Below are 19,694 nucleotides of genomic sequence, written 5' to 3' on the forward strand. Positions count from 1 at the left end.
TATAGAAAGTGCCTTCACCCACTGAGCCATCTTGCTAGCACCACACAGTGGGGTCTGTGCAGACGGTGGCGCACTGCTCAGTAGTTTAAGGGAAATGTCTGAGTAGGGGAAGGTGCCTCTGTTATGCAGGTTGTGTATGTGTTGCCCCCCTCCTTATGATACATGTAGTTACATGTGTGGAAAGTGGGGAGAAGGCTCATGAGAAAGAAGTGCATCCATGCAAGCCCAAATGAGAGAGAGGCGTGAGTTGTTTACATTTTGGATTTTTTTTTGTTTTTTGGTTTTTGTTTTTTTTTTTTTTTTTTTATGCTGAGCAGATTTCATTCTTAGAGTAAAAAGTTAAACCCAGTGAGAGATTACAAATCATTTTACCCCCTATTTCAGTAAAGACTTGAACTGTGTAGTAGGCCTTCAAGGCCAAAGTCTTCTCCAGGGCCTGTGGAGATTACTGACTGTGTTTTGACTTGTGCTCGTAAGGCTCCGTTCTTCTGCACAGCTCACTCTTAGCTAGTAGAAGTTTCTTCTGTCAGCATTTGAAATGCTTAGACTATGAATTTCTGGGGTTACTGAGAATTTCTCTTAGCACACTCAACTAATGTCATTAGGTAGTGACCCTGAAGCCCAGGGTTTCTCAGGCAGGGACTGTCGCAGTCTGGAAAGCAGTGATTAAGAGTTGGTGGAGCTGATGACCATAGTTAGGAAGAGCCTGAAGCACTTTAGCCCTGTTTTTTTTTCTTTCTTTCTTTTTTTCAGAGCTGGGGACCGAACCCAGGGCCTTGCGCTTGCTAGGCAAGCGCTCTACCACTGAGCTAAATCCCCAACCCCTAGCCCTGTTTTTTATGAGAGAGTAAACTGTATGTATTTTCAAAACAAACCGTTTCTCTGGAGGCAGAAGCAGGTGGATCTCTGAGGCCAACCTGCTCTACATGTTAAGTTTCAGGCTACCCAGGGCTACATAGTAAGACCCTGTCTCAGAGAGAGGCAGGGGTGGAAGGTACAGGGGTAAATGAAAACAGTTTCCAGGGCTGGAAATGTAGCTCAGTGGGAGAATCTAGTATGCAGGAAGCTCTGGATTCAACCCCAATAACAAAAGCAAGCAGTTTCCTACTGCGGTATGACTTATCCACACTAGAGTATACAGATGTTGGATGTACACTTCTAAGCATGTGCACACTAGAGTATACAGATGTTGGATGTACACTTCTGAGCACATGCACACTAGAGTATACAGATCTTAGATGTACACTTCTGAGCATGTGCACACTAGAGTATACAGATCTTAGATGTACACTTCTGAGCATGTGCACACTAGAGTATACAGATGTTGGATGTACACTTCAGAAGAAGTATACTTTTTTTAACAAAGGAAACATACTTTTGTAACTTCCTTCTTGCTATATAGTACTGCTGGTTTGGCTTTGACAATATTCTCATAGAATTCCACTTCTAAAAAGCATTGTGGGAGACCAAGGAAGATGGCTTAGCGGGAAAAGGCACTTGCTGCCAAGCCCACTGACTTAAAGTAGTGGATCTCAGGCTGGCGAGGCTAGAGATGGCTCACTGACTGCTCTTCCAGAGGTTCTGAGTTCAAATCCCAGCAACCACGTGGTGGCTCACAACCATCTGTAATGGGATCTGATGCCCTCTTCTGGTGTGTCTGAAGATAGCTATAGTGTACTTATGTACGATAAAAAAAAATAAATCTTTAAAGAGTGGAGTGCAGCCATGCCAGAAGGCCCAACACCCTGGCCCCGGAGAACAGGTGCTGTTTCCATGCCAGGGAGATGGATCTTCTCCAAGTGTCCAGGTCCCAGCAAAGTGGGTTGGTTAAGCAGAGGCATCCATTCCTCACTGCTGAGCCAGACAGGAGAAAGGAGGTGAGATGTTCAATTTCAAGGCAGGATCCCCAGAAATTTTTTCAAGCACCTGTCCCTGAACCCACAGACAAGGGAGCCTCTTCTCAATCAGATGCCTTCTTACTTATATATAATAAATAAATAAATCTTTTTTTAAAAAGTAGTGGCTCTCACACTGTGGAAGGAGAGAGCATACTCTCAAAACTTGTCCTCTGACCACAAGTATGCACACATGTAAATGTGTACACTAAATAGATAAGGGGAAACAAACTTTTTTTTTTTTTTTTCGGAGCTGGGAACCGAACCCAGGGCCTTGCGCTTCCTAGGCAAGCGCTCTACCACTGAGCTAAATCCCCAACCCCGGAAACAAACTTTTTAAAGCATTGCGTTCTGTGCTTTACAAAAATTATGTTTGTACCTTTTGTTCTCAAAACTCTTTAGATTATTGCAAATTTCAAGAAATTCCAAAACTTTACTCAGAGTAAATATTGTTTTTCGAAACAGGGTTTCTCTGTATAACAGAGTTCTGGGTATCCTGGACTCATTTTGTAAAGCAGACTGGCCTGCAACTCATAGAATCTCCCCTGACTGTGTCTCCTGACTGTGCATACACTGAAGGCCCAGCTACTATGGTCATTGTATCAGAAAAACATGTCACTTAAAATGGAAGACTGAACACCAATCAGTGGTGGTTTAATCCCAGCACGGAAGAGACAGAGGCAGACAGATCTCTTGAGTTCTAGGACAGCCAGGGCTACACAGAGACCCTGTCTCAAAAAACATAAAACACAACCAACAACAACAAAACCAAAACCAAAACAGAAGATTTTTAGAATGAAAGAAAGCGATAACTACAAAGTTACTGAAATGCAGCGTCTAAGAAGGGGCTTTTCCTTCTTCCTTGGCTATGCTGGTCAGCTATGCTGTGGAAGCAGATTCCCGTGTCTGCATCTGGTGCAGCTTAAGCTGCTGGTCAACAGCAAATCAGCAGCCATTTATAAGTGTGTCAGACCCCGAAATCTTAGAGCAAGTAGGAGGAGCCTTAGAAATGGTCAGCTGCAGACGAGGAAACTGCAAGGCTACGTGCAAAGTTGTCCCCAGAGCTGCTTAGGACCCTGATGACAGAGCCCTCTACAGACCACACACCTCTGTCCTCATGGAGGAGCCTGCCCCTTCATTAAACATGCAGTTCTTCTCTGTGCGGCTAGGCTCCTAAGAGAGGAACGTGAGCGTGTGCTTGTTAATGGCATGAATCCTGTGCAGTCTGTCTGGACTGTAGCTCTTGGGTTACTTCAGGTGAATGAAGGACAGCATAGCCATGATCTAAATACTGATCTGTGAGTACACTGAACTGAAATGACCCTGGTGATAGGGACAGTGTGGTGTGATGTGGACCTGTGACCCTTCCCTAGGGAATGAGCACTGGCAGGAGACCAAGTAGTGCTACTGGAACTCACAGTCTCTAGGCTGTGCTTTCACTCCCGAAGGGAACACTGGTGACAGCGCCTACAGCATGGCTGGGGGCTCGAGGCTTGTTTTAAAGTTGTCTAATGGTGGATAGAAGGAAAGCACTGGGTTTTCTCTAAGAGGCCAGGGAACATTGCTGAGTGAGTGTCGATTTCTGTAGTAGGCCCTGAGGACTTTGTACGTAATAAAACATGTATGAGCTTTAGTCTGTGGATCTGGCAGTTCCAAAAAGAGATCCCCATCGCCCTCCAAAGGAAGCCTTGCTTCTGTCAGTATGCTGGACTAGAGGTGCTGAAGAGTTTTCTCAGGTTGGGGTGGTAGTTGAGAGGTTAAGTGTGGCTTAGAATGAGTCAGCCCTGGATTGTCCTTAACACCTGGGCAGGGATGGGGTTTCTACACACAGAAACTCAAGCAAACTGATGTTTGCTCCTTTGACTATTTGTGTCGTGTAGAAATACTGTCTCTTCTCAGAGCTGCTTCACTTGTAGTACACGTCCTAGGCCTGATCTTTAACCCTGCTGTCAAGGTCCAGCTGCCCCATACTGTTTCTAGTATAGCCTTTCTCAGGCACCAAACTGAGGACTTGCCCAGGTACCATGGCTGCTTATGCTCTGAGGTTTTAAGTGCGCCAGACTCCATTTAGAATGCTCCTCCTTCCCTGTTTCCCATCCTTGGCATAGCCTTCCCCAGATTGCTGTGCTGGGGTGGGCTGATAGGGAAGAGAATGTGTCCTGGGGATTCTATCTGGGGATCGCCGTGGGCTACATCTGGGAAAAATAAGAATAATCATTGCCATTGGCCCTTAGCTCTGCTGATTAAATGAGCTCCCATTGCTGTAACCTACGGAGCAGTGTGTCAGTCACTGAGGAGTGTCTGCACTGTTCTTCCTGGTGTGTTTGGTTGTAGCCTTTCTTGTGTTACTATCTAAGCACTTTAGTCATCCAGGTTTTGACCCCCATTGAAATTATAGAGCCTTCCCATGAAAAAGAGATTTGGTTTTGCCCTTTTGTTCCTTTTACTGCTTATTTATATATAGAGCCCCTAGTGCACATCACTTAAACTGGCGTTATAATGGGCTAGATGGAGCAAGCAGTAAGGAATGGCACCCTAAGGTAGGTTTTAGCTCAGTTTTCTTTTTTATGTCCCTTTTCTTGAGCCTTGGTAAGCTCTTCCACCATAGCAAAAGTGCGAATGCTACTTAGCAAGAATGCTAGCAGTTTCCACAAGTGAATGGAGATCCTGTTTTCGGGTACCCACGATGGGGGAGACAGTGCAGTCTGATATAGGAGAATGTCAGAAGCAGAGTCGGTGGCAGGGCCCTGGGTTTGTTGCTCTGGCAGGCTTTACCTGCTGAGGAGGTCAGCGGGAGGGAGGGAGGGAGGGGACTTTAATGTTTAGCTCTTCTGCTTTTCTCGCTGTTGTACACTACTCAGGTAGGTACTTGCAGTGTCACAGACATTGGGGACAATCAAAAGTTAGCCCTCCTGTGGAGGCAGCCATGCCAGAGAACTAAACACATCCTGGGTGTCCAGTGGGGACCGTTGCCAAGCCCTAAGGCCTCTCCCGGATGAAAATGCCACCTTTTCCCCTTTTCTAGGCTGGAACAAGACATTAAAAAGCTAAAGGCTGACCTGCAAGCCAGCCGGCAAGTGGAGCAAGAGCTGCGCAGTCAGATCAGCTCCCTCTCAAGCACAGAGCGAGGGATCCGCTCAGAAATGGGCCAGCTCCGGCAGGAGAACGAGCTGCTGCAGAACAAGTACGTGCGCCTTATGGGCCTTGGGCAGGGCCTCCTGTCACCAGGGGAGGACAGACGATCTCAGGCTGACCAGGAGACATGGCCCAACCTTTCCTATTCATGGATGTTTGGTTCTCAGTGTTCTCATCAAATCTACACTTGCTTCATTCCAACAAGAGTTTAGTAATAGCTTTGCTCTAATGATGTAGTTTAACTATAATATTAGTAACTAAGCTTTTGTGATAAGTAACACTGATAATGAGTTTTGCTACTCTTCGAAAATCATGATCTTTTCCTGAGGATTAGGCCATATTTACTTTGAATCTCAGAACTAAAAAATGACATTGAGCTTTGGTTCCGTTTGAAGAGACAGGCAGAAGCTGGCTCTTCTGTGTGAATTCCTTTAAACTTTCATTCATTCTGAAGGTAGTTGCTCGTCTCTAATGTCTGTGGCAGCGATACCTCTATCCCACAGACTTCCCCCAAAGAAGATTCTCACTATAGTTCCAGGAATTAACTGTCTGCTAGAGTCCAGCATCCAAGAACCCTGGCCATCATTCTAAGCAGCTTGTGCTGTTGTTAGCGTTAGCCTCGGGGGAGACAGTCTAATGGCCTCGGCCTTGCCGTGTGAAGCTGTAGAGAGCTCATCTTAGGTCGGTGAGAAAAGGCCTTCCTTATGCCTGAGAAAGAAAGGCTGCAGCACAACTGGGACTCAGAAGCCCAGCGTGGCAGGGGCTAAGCCAAGGGAATGGCCACAAGTTCAAGGATGCTCTAGACTACATGGTGAGACCTTACCTAAGAAAACAACTGAAAAGATGAAGAACACAGACCTCCCTCCCACCGATTTTAGATTCAATAGGACTGGTCCAGTCAATGGTTCCTTGGTCTGTTTTTTTGTTTTTGTTTTGTTTTGTTTTTTCAGTGTTCTAGGGCACTACAACTAACTCTACAGCCACCGTCTACCTATCCTGTCCCTTAGCTTTCTGACCCATGTCTTCTGCCTGCTGTGGATCACTTAACAGAACAGAGGGCAGGGCTGACTCTGAGTTACACAAAGCCGGTGGCTGAGGTGGCTGATTCGTATTTAGGAACTATTAAGTGCGGTAATGGCCGCGTGTTTTCTCTGGCACACCAGAGGCTGATACCTGGCTGTTCGGACCTCCCATTTACACCTGCCTAACAGAAAGGCTGCATGGAGGCTGTGTTTCTCAGGGCTTAAGTGAATCTGTCTAATGAGAAGACTGCGTCACAACTATTTCCATACAGGCTACACAATGCTGTGCAGATGAAGCAAAAAGACAAGCAGAGCATCAGCCAGCTGGAGAAGAGGCTGAAAGCTGAGCAGGAGGCCCGAGGCTTTGTAGAAAAGCAGCTCATGGAGGAGAAAAAGAGGAAGAAGCTAGAAGAAGCCACGGCTGCACGGGCTGTTGCCTTTGCTGCTGCATCTAGGTATGTCCCTGCCACTAGAGTATTTAAATGGCCATGGTTGGCTTTCCTTGTCCCAGGATGGATGTGGAGGGATAGGCAGAGTGGTCAGGGTGGGTGGTCTGCTTTCTGGATTGCTGATTGGTTGTTTCCGCTCCGCTTGAGGCAGCTCACACTGCCCTGCATGCAGCGTGTCTCTCAGCAACCCCACCCACAGAGCAGAGGGGTCACCGTACCCCACCGTCCACCTGAGCTCTAAGTGCTTTGAGGTCTCCCTCCCTCCGCGGTCAGTCCTCACAAAGCTCTCAGTGCTTCCAACACAGATTGGGTGGCCTTAAGGGCCTTTAAAATATTTTTTAGATTAATTTATTTAATATTTGATCATAAATATTTTGTGTGCCTGTATGTCTCTGTGCTCCATGTGTGCAGTAGCCATGGAAGCAAGACGGCATTAGTGTTCCTCGGACTGCAGTGATGGATGGTTAAAAGCTTTCGTGTGGATGCTGGGGAACCAACGGCTCTTATGCTAAACCATCTTCTCAACTCGATTGTTGTTATGAATTTTAAAGATTGTATTTATTTTATGTATGTGAGTACACTGACATACATACTAGACAGACACATCAGAAAAGGGCATCGGATCCCATTACAGATGGTTGTGAGCCACCGTGTGGTTGTTGGGAATTGAACTCATGACCTCTGGAAGAGCAGTCAGTGCTCTTAACCCTTGAGCCATCTCCCCAGCTCCAACCCCTGCTTCTTTTAGAGGCTGAAGAGATGGCTCAGTTGGCACAGTGCTTGAAGTGTGAACATAGGGTCTGGTGGTGCCCAGCGCCTGTGTAAAAGCAGGTGTGGTAGAGCGCACCTCTGACCCCAGCCCTGGGGAGGGAGTCCAGAACTAGTAGATTCCTGGGGCTCACTAACCAGCTTCCCAGAGATGCTGTCTAAGAAAACAAGGTGGGTGGCTCTTGAGTAGAGCACCTGAGGTTGACCACTAGCCTCTGTAGCATTGTAGACAAATATAAATCTAAAAATAGCTGGTGGCCCTGCCTTTAATTCCAGCACTCAGGTGGCAGATGCAGACAGATCTCTATAAATTTAAGACCAGTCTGGTCTAAATAGATTTCAAGTCAGAACTACAGAGTTGTCTCAAAACAAACAAACAAACAAACAAACCATTTTAGATCGTTGTTGAAAATTTCAAGGAGTAGTGAGAGGCATATTGAGACAGGTGCTACGCTCAGGCAGACCCTAGAACCTAAGAAGAAAGTGTACACCTGCGGGAAGCATACGGGGCCTATGCGTCAGCTCTCAGGTGCAACCCACTACACAAAGTATTTAAAAGCTGGACGTCACAGGTATGACTGTAATAAGAGGCTGAGACAGGAGGATTGCAAGATCAAAGGCCAGCCTGGGCTACATACTAAAATTCTGTTTCAGAAAGAGCTAAATGAAGCTTCATGGTGGTGGCACATGCCTTTAATCCCAGCACTCAGGAAGCAGAGGCAGGTGGATTTCTGAGTTGGGGCCAGCCTGATCTAAAGATGGCATTTCAGGACAGACAGGACTACAGAGATAAACCCTGTCTTGAAAAGTAAAAATAGAAAAGAAAATAAAAGATTTAAAAACCTAAATTACAAGTACTGAGCATGCACAGACAGTTTTGTTATCAGTCCGTAAACTACATAAAGCATGAGGGCACTCACTGCCCATTAGTGATGAGAGATGGCTTTATGTAAAGTTGATGCAAAAGCTACGACTCTGTCTGAGGAATTCGAGCATATGCAGATTCTGTTTGCACTGTGGTCTTCCAACCAATCTCCCATGATGGAAGGAGAACTATAAACCTTATTTCCTGTCTTTTTCAAAAGGGGAGAGTGCACCGAAACCTTACGGAGTCGGATCAGAGAGCTAGAAGCTGAGGGCAAGAAGCTCACAATGGACATGAAGGTGAAGGAGGAGCAGATCAGGGAACTGGAACTGAAGGTTCAGGTGAGGAGCAGCGTGGGGACGTTCCACCATGGGGCACCTTCAGAGCCATGGTGTGCTCCAGTGTGGAACAGCAGCTCCACACCAAGCCTCTACGCTTCCTTATCCAAAGGGAAGGGGATTTAATCCTGTCTCCTGTCTGATGGAGCCAGGCTCTAACTCAGGCTGCAAGTGGTGATGTAGAGGTGGTTTCAGGGGTCAGCAGGCAAGGGGAGGATAAGCAGTCAGAGGGTTTGGAATCCTGAACAGATAAATGGGAGGAAAGAAAAGTAGAGTTTAGTAACATAGGAAGGGGAATGCAAAAATAAAAGATAGGGGGAATAAAATATCCCCTGATATTTCATCCTGAGATACAAGGAGATTTTTCTAAGCATAAAATCAGTACACAAAGTCACAGAGAACAACCAAGAAGTGACTAAGGTAGAGAACTTGGAGTGGGGGCTGCAGCGCTGCAGAGACAGCCCAGCAGTGGAGCGCTGACTGCTCTGGCAGAGGACTGGGTTCAATTCTCAGCACCCACAAGGAGGCGCACAGATGCCTCCTGTTCCAGAGAGTCTGGCTCCTTCTAACCCCCACAGGGACCAGGCTCACACGTAGCAAACAGATACACACACAGGCAAAACATTTACACAATAAAAAGAGATATAAAATTTAAAAAGAGAGGGCTGGAGAGATGGCTCAGTGGTTAAGAGCACTGACTGCTCTTCCAGAGGTCATGAGTTCAATTCCCAGCAACCGCATGGTGGCTCACAACCATCTGTAATGGGATCTGATGCCCTCTTCTGGTCTGCAGCCACATATGCAGGCAGAATGCTGTACATAAAATAAATAAATAAATCTTTTTAAAAAAAAAAAAATTTAAAAAGAGAGATAGATACTCACTGAGTGTGCTGGTTCACACCTTGGATCCCAGCACTGGGGAGACAGAGGCAGGGGGATCTCTGTTATGAGTTCCAAAACTATAGAGTGAGACCCTGTCTAAAATGAACAAAAAAATATAGATATCAAAGAATATCAAAAATACACTTTTAGGATATAAATAGCTGGTAAAGTGAAGTAAAGTGTACAAACAGATCATTTACAGAAGAGAAACAAGGGCTAAAAATGGATCTTCAGGACCAGTGACAGTGGGACTAACAGGGAGCGATGCTCACTGACAAGCCTGATGACCTCAGTTACCCACCTGGTAATCAGGAGAACCAACTCCCATGTCCTCTGACTCCCAGGTTCATAACAACATACACAGTCAAAGTAGCAGCTGGAGACAGCTCAGTGGTTCGGAGCTCTTACTGCTGTTTCGGAAGAGCCAGGTTTCATTCTCAGCATCCATATGGTGTCTCATAATTGCCTGTAACTCTAGTTCTAAATAATCTGACCCCTCTTCTCATTCCACATGCTCCTTGCAAGCACATACACCACACACATATACTCAGACACACATACATTTAAATAAAAGCAAATACTTTTTTTTTTAATGTATGTGAGTACACTGTAGCTGTCTTCAGACACACCAAAGAGGACATGAGATCCCATTACAGATGGTTGTGAGCCACCATGGGTTGCTCTTAACTCCTGAGCCATCTCTCCAGCCCCCTCAAATACTTTTAAAAATTAAAATGAATGTAAAAATTTTAAGTGTACTCTTATTGCTAAGAAATGGCATGGATATAAAAATTAGCAATCATTTCTCGCCTATGAAGTTGGCAAAGAATTTTTGTTTTGCTTTGACACAGGGTCTTGTGATGTGACCCCGGTTGGCCTCTAACTTGTGGCAGTCTTTTTGCTTCTGCCTACCACTTGCTGAGATCATGGGTGTGGGCCACTATGCCCTGCAAAAGATTTTAAAAGATGATCCTAGTGGAAATGCTATAAAATAGCATTGCTGGGAGTACAGAAGATCACACACTTTGGAGTATTCCTCTTTAGGAAGCCAGCCCAGAGACAAGATCTCATCATGTTCAGTGTAGTGGTCTAGGGATGTAAAATAAAAAACAAACAAACAAACAAAAAGTCTTTTTTTTTTTTTAAAGAGACAGGTTTCTCTGTGTAGCCCTGATTGTCCTAGAACTCACTCTGTAGTCCTGGCTGGCCTCAAACTCACAGAAGTCAGCCTGCCTATACCTCCCCAGTGCTGGGATTAGAAGCATGTGCTGCAGCCGCCACCACCACCAACTGGAAACAGTCTTAGTAACGAACGGGGCAGACATTTACTTAAGGTACAATCTACACAAAACAGGAATATCATCGAGCCATGAGAAGGTCTGTTTTCAGTCTGGTATAGTGGCACCTGCCTGTAACCCAGCCCTTGGGAAACTGAATAGTTGAAATGATCTGTTTTAGTTTTTTAAAACACTTCATCTATATTAAAGGATTCTGGGTAACTTTCAGTTGTTCTGTATTTTTTAATTCTCTGGAATAAGTTTGGATTCTGTCTTTAAAAACAGTGTAGGCCAGGCATGGTTGCATATGCTTTTCACCTCAGCACTTAGAGGTAGAGGCAGGCAGGTCTCTCTGACCTCAAGGCCAGCCAGAGCTACACAGTGAGATGCAAGCCAGCCTTGTTTACATTGGGAAACCATATTTTAAAAGGAAAAGCAAACAAACCAAGTTCAATCTTCCCTGACTGACTGTATTAACAAATACTATAAATGGGCTTCCCTACAGTTTGCCTTATCAAAATAACAACCATGACAGTTTATACAAATGTAACTACGGTATAAGGCACCATTTGCAAGGAGCTAAGAAGAGCTGTCTGCTCTGAATAAGTCTCGCAAGAGAGACCTGGAAGCAGGTACCACTGTTTCCAGCCATGTGCCCATGCAGCCCACGGGACACCTCTGAGGATCTGGACCGTGTCTGGGCGTTACATGTACATTCCCCAGGAACAGATGTAAACACACAGGTATCCGGGTTCTCTGTTCTGATGGCCAGGTCAGGAGGATGGGAGTTCACTTTGTGAGCTGGAGCCAGTTTATATTGATGCCCCATAACGTCACTGTCCCCTGTTGACAGGAGCTTCGGAAGTACAAAGAAAACGAGAAGGACACTGAGGTGTTGATGTCAGCCCTCTCTGCCATGCAAGACAAAACGCAGCACCTAGAGAACAGCCTCAGTGCAGAGACGAGGATCAAGCTGGACCTGTTCTCTGCACTCGGCGATGCGAAGCGGCAGCTCGAGATCGCCCAGGGTAGGAAGCACGGGCCCACGTGGGACGGCAGGACTAGAGACCACAGTGATGAGCCAGAGGGCACCTCGGAGTTTTCCTTATGTTGTTTGCTGCTTGACTAGTGTTGAGATTCTGAGTCAAATCAGTTGGTGCTGCAGGAGTATTTTGAGATGAGAGTGTGTTGGACTTAAAGACAAGAGAAGTTGCATAGTGTTGAAGAGTCTAGACCGGCTGCTTTACGACGCGTATGCAGCCTGTGGAGACAGAGAGAGGCAGGGTCTAGAGCAAGCTAGGAGGCTGGGTCCCATCACAGGAAGCTGGGTCCCATCACAGGAGCTGGTATTTGAGCAGTGAGATGGACTGGGAGCGTGAGGTGAGAGCTGAGAAGCCTCCTTGCAGAAGGTGCAGGGCTCTCCCAAGTTGCAGCAGTCTGGGAGTGGCTTGGGCAGTGCAACAAAGGAGTCTGGAGAACCAGGCCATCCACTCAGCAGAGAGTTGCTGGGACCTGCTAGTATCTCTGATAACCTATAGACACCCTGGCAGGGACAAACAGTGAGCAAGTTATTATTGTATTTATAAGATGGGAAAGGTCAGTGGGCAAAATGGGGAGGAGATGGGAAGAGAAGACATCCTTGAATACAAGGCGTTTGAGCAGAGACTGAGGCCAGGAGCAGTGAATGAAGGCAAAGCCCATGGCATGAAGGAGGCTCGCCGGTCTGCTGGCCCAGGTGAGACAGGAATCGCAGCAGCAGCAGCAGCCAGGTTCTGTAGTAGTACCCCAGGAGAAAAGCTTAGACTTCATTCTAACTGACGTGGAGGCGTGTAGGGGAGTTCTCAAAGAGGGTACCGTAACCTGATGAAGAGAAAATTGGATTTTTGTCCACAGAACTGATTAGTCACTTAGGTGACTAAGACACTGAGGAAACCTTTGCACTATTGACCTAGTGCGTGGAAAGGGTTCTTGAGCAGGGACTCACCAAGCAGCCAAGCTCTGGAAACTGACATCCTCGAAAGCCCAGAGTCTACTCGGATATTGCAGCCCAGATGCTTAAGATTACTGAGCATGCTGGGAGAACTTATTCACATAGATTATATAGCTGTGATACCTAACTGTAAATTAAAACTTAAAACATCTGGTAATCTATTTAAAATGAGGTAAAATATTACATACTGACATAAGTCATTTTATGAAAGTAACCATCTTCAAATAGCGAGAAAAGTGTCATTGTCTTGTATTTATTTACTTTCTGACTTAATAGAAAATGTTTGCATCCTCCTCTGTTGCCGTTCATCTTGTGAGACTTACACTGCACGCAGAGTTTACTGAAGGCCCCACAGTGCTTACTGCAGAGGGCAGTGCTGCTCTGGTGCTCTTATGCACAGTGGACCTGTGGAGGCTGCTGCGTTGGAGGATAACTGCACTAGGTCGGGCCGGCCAGGGAGAAAGGATGGCAGGGACGGGAGACTAGAGAGCATGTGTTGCCAGCAGGAGTGAGTAGCTGGCAGGATGGTGATACCTGAGAGCAGAACATGGTGGGGAGAGAAAGCACTGGGGCTGTCCAGGCCAGTGATTTGGTAGCCCTAGGCCTGGAGGCCTTGGAAGAAAAGAGGGGAAGTTAAAAGGCACTGTGAATGTAGCGTTCTGAAGTGTGTCGGTTCCCAGGTCTTCAGGGAGAGCGGCTTTTCCAATGGCAGCATGAGAGATAAGGACAGTGGAGCAGAGACAGAGAGGCCAGCTCAGAAACTGGTGTTGTCTTCTGTCTACAAGAAAGGCAGGGTGGCGTATGGAGAAGAGCTGAGGTCAGGGTACTGGAACCAAGGCAGAGGGGCAAAGAGGGCCTGGGTATGAGGAGGAAGAATCTCTCTGGGGCACTGACTGGTAGGTGCTCCTCAGACACCCAAGTGAGGCACGACCTTTAGTCACTGAGAACTTCAGCCTGGCCTGGAGATGGTTAGAAAATAGAGAAGTTAAGAAGTTGGTGAAAGCCACCCAAGAGGCTTGGGGTGACCCAGGTGACTGAGCAGAGGCTCCCTTGTCTGTGGGCTCAGGGACAGGTGCTTGAAAAGGTTTCTGGGGATCCTGCCTTGAAATTGGACATCTCACCTCCCACTGGCCCTTTTTCCTGTCTGGCTCAGCACTGAGGAATGGACCTCTGCTTAACCAACCCGCTTTGCTTGGACCTGGACATTTGGAGAAGATCCATCTCCCTGGCATGGAAACAGCACCTGCTCTCTGGGGCCAGGGTGTTGGGCCTTCTGGCATGGCTGCACTCCACTCTTAGCCCACAAATGTTTGGGAAGACAGAAAGGTTCATCCTGAAACTCTTGAGGTGTTTTCCTGTTACTAATTTAAAAAATCAAACTGACATCTGTTGGGGAAAACACAGTGCTCTGTATCAGGTGCCACTAAGTACTTATTTTATTGGAAGCACCTTGTGTTCAGAGAGACTGTGGCTCTTTGGTGCTCACCTGAAATTTGGGGGCCCTAAGGAAGTGAAAGCACGGTTCATGGCTCCTAGTTTTTCACTGTCTCCCTCCAGATCCGGTCCAACTTCATAATTTAAATCCACACCTGTTCCTTCCTATGTTGTTGGTTACTCATCCTGATTCCAAATTGATTCTTCATCTCCACCACACCCTTCTGAGACATGCCACCCAGCTTTCCCTCACAGACAGACCGCTGTCTACACAGTGAGAGCTGCTCACACACACAGCCTCTTCCATGGAGGTCAAGGAGGCGCAGAGCATGGAGGGAACAGGGTGGTCCTGGCTTCAGTCCTGCTCTGTGTCCTAATAACAGATGACCTGAACATGCATAATCTGTGAAGCCTTGCCTCTCCCCTGGGCTGGATGCAGGGACTTAGCAGTGGGAAGTTAGGAGTCAGTCTCTGCCCTCACAGAGTCCGTGATCCAGCAGTAGATGATGGGTCCATCGCCCAAGGAAGTGGAAGAGTGCCATGGGGAGTGTGTGTAGATGCTGTTGCCAGAGCTCATGGAGTCAACTCCCAGCTCTGAAACTGTCAGGATACCTTGAGCGTGTGGTACTGCTTCCTATACCCTATTTTCTCTTCATAAAGTGGGTGGTGAGAATACTCACCTCTTCTGGTTTTGAGGAAGAAGAGGGTTAGTGTCTGTAGGCACTGAGAACCGCTGTGCTACACTGGGCCTTAGTTGCTGTCATAATTGTGGAGATACAGAATGAAAGGGGACACTTGGGGTGTGTTGAAAATCTAGGCCCTCATACATTGCGATTGATCAGGAAAACTTAGCTTCACACAGTGACACGGTGGGCTTGAAGGGCTGAGTTGGCTGATGTAGCCAGTTGAGTTCTGGACAGAGGTCAGAGGGCATCGTGCCAGCAAGCTAGGCACCAGTCCCAGAAAGTCATCTGTTTTCTGTCTGAGAACCTGTTGTGACCGATCGAAGGTCCTGGTCCTGTGTTCCTTGGTTTAACCTTCAGAGCCCAGTGTCCCAGAAGGGAGCCTCAGCTCAGGAGGTAGAGCTTTAAAACCCCGCCTCAGACTGCTGGGTCACTGCCACTTTCTTACACCCCACCAGCTTAGAGCAGATCAGAATTTCCATAGTTAGTAAAAATGACCAAATGTGCCTAAAAGTGCCCTGATGTTAGGTACTTAGGAAGTTTGTCTGCTCTTACCAAATGGTGAGGCTATGGCTGGCCTGGGGGTATCACGCGAGCTCTCCCTCCTCACTAATGCTAGGTCTTTGATCTTGCAGGGCAAATCCTTCAGAAAGACCAGGAAATCAAGGACCTAAAACAGAAGATAGCCGAAGTCATGGCCGTCATGCCCAGCATAACATACAGTGCCGCCACCAGTCCCCTGAGCCCTGTGTCCCCCCACTACTCTTCCAAGTTTGTGGAGACCAGCCCCTCTGGACTTGATCCTAATGCCTCTGTCTATCAGCCCCTGAAGAAATGAAGGCCAACTGTGTGTTTGCCCAACATTTGGAACCAGAAGGCTTCGAAAAGCAGCGTCTCTGGCAGTCAAGATAAAAAAGTTGATATTGTGTTTTGTGGGACTGTATATGTTGTCATTTTTAAAGGGGGGAAATAACATCCAAGTCTGATTAGAACCGCCCATCAGTTGTTCTTGGAAGTTTTTAGAAGACCTCACAGGACTTTGCAGTTTATTTTTCTTGGCCAACACATTAAAACCATTCTTGGATTTCAAGTAGCCAATTTTGCCTTTTTATGTATTTTTACATAGTTTCCTCTTGAAGAAAAAAAAAGCAGAGTTTTTTTGCTTTTCAACCCTATTTTGTTCTTAAATAAGCAAGAAAATTGCACGTTGTATTCACGGACGACAACAAAGGCGTAGTTTCTAGTGCGAGAGGGCGGAGTAGCCCAGCAGCTCTGGTTCCATAGCTGCATTAAAGATGATTGTCTCCATTACAGAAAAAAGAGCGATTGCCCCTCCAAGAACCAGACAGATTGAGAGAGTGTCACTTAAGCTGAGAGAGACTTAAGGGTGAGGCTGGCTTGCAGGCGTGTGGCCGTGTGTTTGGAGTATTGACACTCCCATCGCTGTTAGCTCCAGAGCATACCCAGGGCAGTCTTTGCAGTACCGTGAGAAAAGATGTTGCAAGAGGAAGCTTGATCATTGTCAACTCTGTCCCCTCCCCCCTGTCATCTGTCTTCTATTTGTCCCGGTCACTGCTGAGCCTTTGCTCAGCTGGTTGGTGGCTCGGCTGCTGGTCACCACGCCACCACTTGGGTTTTCCATGGGAAGCACACAGGGTTCTGCGCTTGCCGCCAGTCAGGCACCTTAGGTGGCAGCCTGGTGGGTGTGAGAGAGGCCAAACGATGGCTGATCGAAGCCGTGGTCTAGGAGTGGCCCCCACGTGCCATTTGCTGCTTTCTTCGCCCTCCTCATCTCGTGTCCGATGGTTTACAGATGCCTGACAGTTCCTCAGCTCTTGTGCCAAGGAGGAGTGGTTGTTGGTTTTTTTTTTTTTTTTTTTGTTTTGTTTTGTTTTGAAGATTTAAACTCTGCGCAAAGATACCGGTTCAACTGTATTATACGTTGGTAGAAAGTGTCTGCACAGACCTTTGAAAGTGTGTTAAGAATCAGGGAGCGGGAGGGCAGGGGAGAGGAGGGGGCAAAGCAGAGTTGTGTTTTGAAAGCTGGGGAAATTAAACCAAATCGATTGGCTTGGCTTCCATACTGTGTGTTCTGGAAGGTCATGGCTCTAAAATTTCCTGTTGATTGGCATGTATATCTCATTTAAAGCAAATTAGGTAGGACAAACCAGTCAGTACAATTAGAAGTGTTACAGTCATCCCTTTAATCACAGAGCTTATTTTGGAGTAAGCGACTTCTAGCTTAGCCAGGTGTGCGTGCCAGGTGTGCGTGCCAGGTGTGCGTGCATGTTGCTGCCGTTTGCACTTTTGAGTCATCTTGTGTAAATGTCACCATGAAAGTGTTACTCAGAATTATCAGAGGGTTTTTTTTCTCCATCTTTGTGCTAAAACATGGAAAATTGTCACTATGTTGATGAGGTTTCCCCCATTCTGCTGCCTTTGGGACACTGTTTTCGTTAAACTTGGTCTTGACTGCATTCTTTTTTTTCCCCTGTGGGGTTCAAAAGAATAAACATTTTCTTACTGATGAAACCAGTTTCCCGCCTTTTCAACATTCCTGGAGGGCACAACGAAGTAGATGCTTCTGCCGGTGCCGCTGTGGTGGTGGCCAGTTTGTTCTCAGCTGTCTCGGCCCCAGGTGGGATGGTGGCCACACACATGGCACCGGGCAGGGAAACAGGCACAGGGTCAGAGAGGTGCACATCCGGGAGCTCCAGTGGTCCACCCTCATCCACTTCCCTACTCCCTTCTCCAGCATCCAAATCAAAGCCATCTTTCTGTGTAACCTCCTTTCCCAAGCCCCAGCCAGAGTGGGCCTAGGGGTGACTGCTTGAGGAGGAGAATCCTGAGGGCAAGCTTTCTTCCCAGTACTTTGCCCTCTCACTTTCTAGAGGCTACTTTGGCTACTTAGTGACCAATGCCCTGTTAGTTTTCCACTCTATGGATGCTTAGCCAGCCTCCACGGTGAGCATTTCTACCAAAGCCCCACAGCCACCCCTGCATGCTTGTCATAGAGATTTGTCTGTCTTCATCTGAGAACCAGCGGCCTCTGGTGGCCCATGCTCTCCCATCTTGCCATTATTACAATTGATCTTGGCTCAAGTTTCTAAAGAATTCTGCTCTTGGCCTCTTACCTTCTATCCTTGTTGCCTATCCAGAGAGGCATCTGAATCTTGGCCAGTAAGGTGTATGCACGTCACACTTAACTGCCGTAAGCACAGTTCCCCAGGGAAACCCCTGGCTTGGCCAGCCTTCGCCTCCCCTGACAGAGTTTCTGCCCACGGTGCTCTCACTGGTGTCTTCACTGCTAGTAATCAGTTGTCTTGCCTGCCTAGCCTAAAGCAGCCCGACGTCCTAGGACTTCTGGTTTATTCCATGTCATAAAGCATTGTTTGCCATTCTAGAGGGTTCAGTATTTACAGGAAGGATGGGCTGAATGTGTTGTGACTGGCCAAGAACCCTCTTGGATTGATATCCTCCAAATGGCTGTTCCGTGTCCCTCCTCCCCTCGGAAATCCTTCCAAGAGATCCTAAAAGCGAGAAAGAACAGTTGCTGGTGCTCAAACCTGTGGGGAGGGGCTGTCCTTCACCCTGTCATCCCCTTGCCCCATGTCACCCAGAATAACTGCTGTCTGATTGCTGCCTGTGACCCAGCACTGAGGAGGACTGCAGGCCCAAGTCCGGTGAGTTGGAGGCCAGCTATACTGTAAAACCCTGCTTCAAAGAAACAAATGATTTGGATTACGTGGAGGGAGCTAAGGGAGACAACGCACACTGCCCCAGAGGTGAACTAGTTAAGGTGTTTTCAGGATGAACTCGGGGAAGGATGGGAACCAGGGTTAGGGTCTTAGACCTGAAATGCTTGGCCATTAGGGCTGGGGTACGCGTTCCTCAGGTTCTCTCCTCGCTGTTTTGTTTTTATCCCTGATCCTGTGTGTGTGTGTCTGTGTGTCTGTGTGTGTGTCTGTGTCTGTCTGTTTTGTGTCTCTGTGTCTGCACCTGCACATACGTGCACCCGAAAGCCAGAAGTTGAGGCCCAGAGTTATCTTCAGTCCTACTACCTTATTGAGGAAGAGTAGATAACTCACCATGGCTAGCCAGCTTCCTCTGGGGTATTCCCTGTCCTTGCCTTCAGAGGCTGAAACTGAAGATGTCTGCATGGTATTTATGGATTCTGAGGACCCCAACTCTTGATCTAACAAGAGTTTGTATTGTAACTACTTTAACCACTGAGCCAACCCCAGCTCTCAAGCACTTGCCAAAGAAAACCATCTCTGTCCAGTGGCCCTGTTCCGCTGTAGTCCACCGAGAGCCCTGTGGTCTGGCTATGCCTACCACATGGTGGGTGTTAGCCCCCCGCTTTGCTGCTGGCCCTGCCCTGAGCCCCTCTGGGTGTTGCTTCTTGAATATGTGACAAAATTCAGAGTGCTCGGACTCTCCAGGGCCTCCTTGCAATGTCTTGACCTGACATCAGCAAGGAGTCGCTGAAAGACAGGCCTGACAGCTGTGTGTGTGACAGGGACTCAGATGAGCTCAGCCGCTGTGGGCCCCACTCACAGCCTCGGCTCAGGCTCTTACAGTCATCTGACCCTGTGTTTTAATAAGGTCCGCTGCATAGCCCATCCTGAGTGGCATTCCCAACCCGAAGACTGTGTCATCCCCTCGCTTCTAGTTCAGGCTTTTGGAATTTTAGAATGAAGAGCTTAGCCGCTGATGGGTGACGGAGGTGAAGACCTCTAAACCCTGCTTCTTGTTTTGAGGTAAGAGCCTCACCATGTAGCTCTGACTGGCCCGTGGAACTGGCTATGTAGACCAAAGTGGAACACGGAGTTCCTGCCTCTGTCTCCCTCCATGTCTGCCCCCTCCCTCCCTCCTTCCCTCCCTCCCTCCGGCTGGGATCCCAGGCTAGGAGGATGGAGGCTCCTTTGCTACATAGCAATGGCTGATCAAAGCAGG

General features: G+C 47.5%; 1 protein-coding gene across 1 annotated transcript in view; it reads left to right on the plus strand.

The window, feature by feature from the left end:
• The window catches only part of Maco1 (macoilin 1), a 61,870-nt gene extending 44,600 nt beyond the window's left edge, over window positions 1–17,270 (plus strand). The window contains exons 7-11 of the mRNA XM_032896360.1: window positions 4,921–5,079; window positions 6,325–6,507; window positions 8,355–8,475; window positions 11,485–11,659; window positions 15,374–17,270. Coding sequence (XP_032752251.1) covers window positions 4,921–5,079; window positions 6,325–6,507; window positions 8,355–8,475; window positions 11,485–11,659; window positions 15,374–15,576 — 841 coding nt within the window. The 3' untranslated portion in view covers window positions 15,577–17,270. The remainder of the gene's footprint in view (window positions 1–4,920; window positions 5,080–6,324; window positions 6,508–8,354; window positions 8,476–11,484; window positions 11,660–15,373) is intronic.
• Window positions 17,271–19,694: the final 2,424 nt, after the last annotated feature.

This window comes from Rattus rattus, chromosome 1, assembly GCF_011064425.1.
Source record: "Rattus rattus isolate New Zealand chromosome 1, Rrattus_CSIRO_v1, whole genome shotgun sequence".
Lineage (NCBI taxonomy): Eukaryota > Metazoa > Chordata > Mammalia > Rodentia > Muridae > Rattus > Rattus rattus.